A 4,554-nucleotide genomic window follows, 5' to 3' on the forward strand; every position below is an offset into this window, starting at 1 on the left:
TGCATACTCTCTAACCACAGGAACTGAGTCAACTGAAGGGCCCTCCCTACTCACATCTCTGATGTGGGCCAAATAAGCTAAACACCCAGAAGCAACCAACCGCCTAGCTCGAATTAAAGAGATTATCCCCGTCGGTGTGTGACTATAAGCAGCCTGCCACAATACCGGGGGAACACCAGGCATGGATAAGGTAACAGTCTTGGCATAGCAATCCAAGACCACATGATATGGGGATAACCAGTCCATGCCCAAAATCACATCAAAATCAATCATATCCAGCATAATAAGATCAGCTCTAGTATCATAACCCTGGATAGTCACAAAGCAAGATCGCAATACTTGATCCACTACTAAGAACTCACCTATCGGGGTCGAAACATGAACCGGCTCTTCCAAAGACTCGGACCTTATACCCAATCGGGGAGCAAAATAAATAGATACATACGAGAATGTGGACCCTGGATCAAATAATACTGTAGCAGGCTTATGGCACAAGAAGAGCGTACCTGAGATGACTTCGTCAGATGCCTCAGCCGCCGCCCTTGTCGGGGCAGCATAGAAATGGCCCTGAGCACCTCTACCTGGTGCACCCAGTCTACCACCTGACCTGCCTCCCCGAGCTCCACCCCTAGTACCCTGTCGACTCTCTCGACGGTCCTGAATCTGACCACCTCCTCTAGCCGAAGAAGACACGGCTGAAACTGGTTTAGAAGTAGGTGGAGCTGGTACAATCGCCCCCCGANGGCTGAAACTGGTTTTGAAGTAGGTGGAGCTGGTACAATCGCCCCCCGACCTCGCCGGGGGCATTCTCTAGACCAATGGTCAAGAGCACCACACTCATAACACCCCGAAGTTGAACGCCCTGTAGTAACCCGACCGCGGCATGAAGGAAAAGAATCTGATCCCCTCGAATTCTGGTCTGTACTAGGACCACTCTACTGATATTGGCCTCCCTCAGAAGCAGGTAATGCCGCCTGAACAGGCCGACTGGTCTGACCCTGCTGGAACCTCTGACGTGGCCTATCATATGAGTCCCTCCCCCTAGTCTACGACTCGCTATAGCTGCCCTGGTAGCGTGCCCTCTTATCGCTGCCCCCTTGGGCCTCACGATGAATATGCTCCATGGATCGGGCATGATCGACCACATCAAGAAAAGAACAACCAGCTGAAACCATATGCTCTGTGTCAACCCTCAAACGGTATCGCAACCCACGTACAAAACAACGAACTTTCTCTCCCTCTGTGGGCAGGATCATAGTAGCATGGCGAGACAACTCATGGAACCTCGCCTCATACTCTGAAACGGTCATAGATCCCTGCTCAATCTAGAGAACTGATCACGAAGCCTATCTCTGACCCTCCGTGGCATGAACCGGGCCAAGAAAGCCTCTGAGAACTCGCTCCAAGATATAGGAGGAGATCCAACTGGCCTAGACTCTCGATACGCGCGCCACCACTGCCTGGCTGGCCCACGGAACTGATGAGCGGTGAAGTCAGCTCCTCTCGACTCCAAAAGGCCTAATGACTGTAACTGCTCCTGGCAAGTGAGCAGGAACTCGTGAGCGTCCTCTCCAATCGCCCCTGAGAATATAGGCGGTGCCAACCTCTGAAATACCCCAAGCATCTTCTGATCCCGCAGTGGCATCTCTCTAACCTCTAAGTCTGGTGGGGCGGCCACATGAACTGGTGGCGGCTGATCTTGCAGCGCTGGTGCTGGTACTGCTGGTGCTGGTGCCTGTCTCATATCCCCAATAGCTGCTAATATCTGAGTCAAGAGGGAATGAAGATCAGGTGCTGCAACCGGTGCGGGTGGTGGCTGGGCGGGCCCCGGCCCCACTGGCTGTGGCGGTACATGCGCTGCATGAGGCTCCTCCTCCATATCCCGGGCAGGTGCTGCAGCCCTACCTCGACCTCGTGGTCGACGTCTACCCCAAACTGAGGCTCCGGGTGCATCTCCCCCGAACGCACCGCCTCGCGTGCGAGCCATCCTGTAATAGAGTGAAACAACTGAGATTTTAAGAAACAAACAAGACACACGCGGCACGAATTTGAAACAAAATGGATATTTTCCTAAATACATCCTGTAGCCTCCTGGAGATAAGTTACGGACGTCTCCGCACCGATCCGCAGGACTCTACTAGACGTTAGCTCTGTAAAAGTGAGACCGTTGAACCTAGGGCTCTGATACCAACTTGTCACGACCCAATTTCTCGAGCCATGAAGGCACCTACTATAACCCATCAGTAGGTAAGCCAAACCACAACCCAGAACCACACATAATGGGTGTGAGGGTAGAAACTAAACAAGACTAAGAAAAATTACTATAACAACATAAGCAAACCAAAACATAAATGCAATAAAGGATCCCTCCCAGAACCTGGAAGTCACTAATACAGAGCTACCAACAAAACGAGTACAAGTCCCAACAGTGGACCACCGAAACTAGACTGTCTCGAAAAGTAAAAGACAAGTCTTTATATAAACAGATGGAGACTGAAATAGTACAAAACCCTGTGTGCTCACCCCTGTCTCCAGACCAGAAATTCTCCAAACTCGATCAACGCTGACTACTGGTGCTCGGACCTGCATCACGAAAATAGATGCAGAGTGTAGCATGAGTACCAAATAACAGGTACCCAGTAGGCATCATAGGCCGACTGAACTAGAAAAGTAAAGCACTATGAAAAGACGAAATCACAAAACTAGAGGTCAAGAACGGAAGGCTAAGTAACACAATAATGCACACGAGTGTATAAAGATCTAACTAAATTAATATAAATAAGCTAACTACACCTAACTGGACCCACCATAAGCCCAGAAGGTACACTCGTGCACAAGTTTAAATAAAAACCCGAACGGACCCCCATAAGTCCGACGCGTACACAAAATAACTATAACTTAAGGAGAATAGAACTCGAGGCCAAAGAACACCGAACCAAAAAGTAGAATCTGACGGTACGGAGGTCGGGCCTTGAACCGGACACTCACCAGAATTACACAAGTAGCCAATTGCAAAATATAAGTAACTGAGGCCGGACCTCTAACCGGATGCTCTACATACTTGAGGCCGGACCTCTAACCGGATGCTCTACATAAGTATGTGGATGGTCGAGGCCGGACCTTAAATCCGGATACCCGACAAAGATGTCGATATAGCATGCTGAAAGAGTCTTTATCTATCCATAATCATATAAACCCATGGAACACCATCCAGACTTAGCTAATCAATGTAAGACCTTACAGTCGAATAGAAACTCAACTTTGAATCACGGAGCGGAATTCATTGTCACTGACGTAACTCGAGAAGCCGTAACATCTAAGAAATAAGAGTAACTATCGCTAGAGCAAGCTCATCGTCTAGCTAAATACCAAACTATCAGACTCAAGTCTGCTACATCAGTCTACAAGGATTTAAGCCGGCCGAGCGACGTCGGGGCTAAACTAAGTCCTACCGACTTTGAATCATGCATTTCTAAGGAAAACCCTAGTCAAACCTAAACTAAGGCTCAACATACTTCTGACAACCAGTATTCAAACATACAAGTAATTCATATAGCAAAGAAGGTCAATATAAACATGCTCACAGTTACCCGATAATTCTCAGAACAAGGCCGAAAATATAATTTTTAACACCTATGCATGATCCAATAACTACCCAACCCAAATTCCAACTAATCAACATGCATTCACATGTTCGAGTTCAGTCTAAGAAGAGAAACCATAGCCTACCTGAACGCAGATCACGCGCGCTCCAAAATTCACTCCCCGGATCTTTTACTTTCTAAAAGGCCTCGAAACGTTGATACACTATCAGAAATAGAGTCACAACGTTATTACAGTCATTTAAACACTAAAATTGCAAGAAACGGAGACGGGTCAATTTCACGGTCAAAATGGAAAAAATGGGATCCGCGTTGAGAAATCCCGAATTAACCCCAAATAAAAGTCCTAAATAACTCTCGAAACTTGTATAGCAGAATGGAGCACAATTCAGGACTCAAGACGGTCCCAACATTAACATGCAACAAAAAAAACCCAAATCCTAAGCTAAAAATCAGCAACAATGGCAGCAGCTACTTACCAGATTTTACCAAAAATGAAGCTCCAACAGCCAAAACCAATCACACCACGACGATCCTCACGAAAAACCCCACAATATAGGCTCTTGAATCACTTGATTCGGACCTAAAATGGCCAAGAAATCACCTTCTGAAATTTCCCAAAACTTGTGCTCGAAAATGAGCTATGACAGCATTTAAAACCCAAAATTTACCTCAAATCGTGTCCCCAAATCAGATTCCAAGCTCACCAATGTGTTGCCCTCGAAAAATCTCACAACTTAGCCTTTTGAATCGCCCAATTCGGAGTTGTATCGCTCAAGATATCAAGTTCCAAAGTAAAACATAAAGCTGAAAGTTGGGGTTTTTATAGGGGCTGCACCAGATTCAGCTTTGCCTACTTTCTTTAAAGTCTCCGACGGGTGCTCGGAATCCGTTCGGAACCTGATAAAAATAAAATAGATATGCTACCCTACCAAAGTCGACATTCCGGACT

General features: G+C 47.1%; 1 protein-coding gene across 1 annotated transcript; it reads right to left on the reverse strand.

The window, feature by feature from the left end:
* Nucleotides 1-1,306: 1,306 nt before the first annotated feature.
* LOC107009961 (atherin-like) lies at nucleotides 1,307-4,267 on the reverse strand. Its single transcript, XM_015209257.2, has 4 exons — nucleotides 4,082-4,267; nucleotides 3,730-3,807; nucleotides 2,524-2,583; nucleotides 1,307-1,988 (listed from the first exon to the last, which is right to left on the reverse strand). The coding sequence occupies exon 4, from the start codon at nucleotides 1,985-1,987 to the stop codon at nucleotides 1,307-1,309; it is 681 nt and encodes a 226-aa protein (XP_015064743.1). The 5' UTR covers nucleotide 1,988; nucleotides 2,524-2,583; nucleotides 3,730-3,807; nucleotides 4,082-4,267.
* Between the last annotated feature and the right edge of the window lie 287 nt (nucleotides 4,268-4,554).

The sequence above is a fragment of the Solanum pennellii genome, chromosome 2, assembly GCF_001406875.1.
Source record: "Solanum pennellii chromosome 2, SPENNV200".
Classification (NCBI taxonomy): Eukaryota; Viridiplantae; Streptophyta; class Magnoliopsida; order Solanales; family Solanaceae; genus Solanum; species Solanum pennellii.

Coding starts and splice junctions, on each gene's coding strand:
- LOC107009961 (XM_015209257.2), bottom strand. CDS start 1,987: ATGGCTCGCACGCGAGGCGGTGCGTTCGGGGGAGATGCACCCGGAGCC.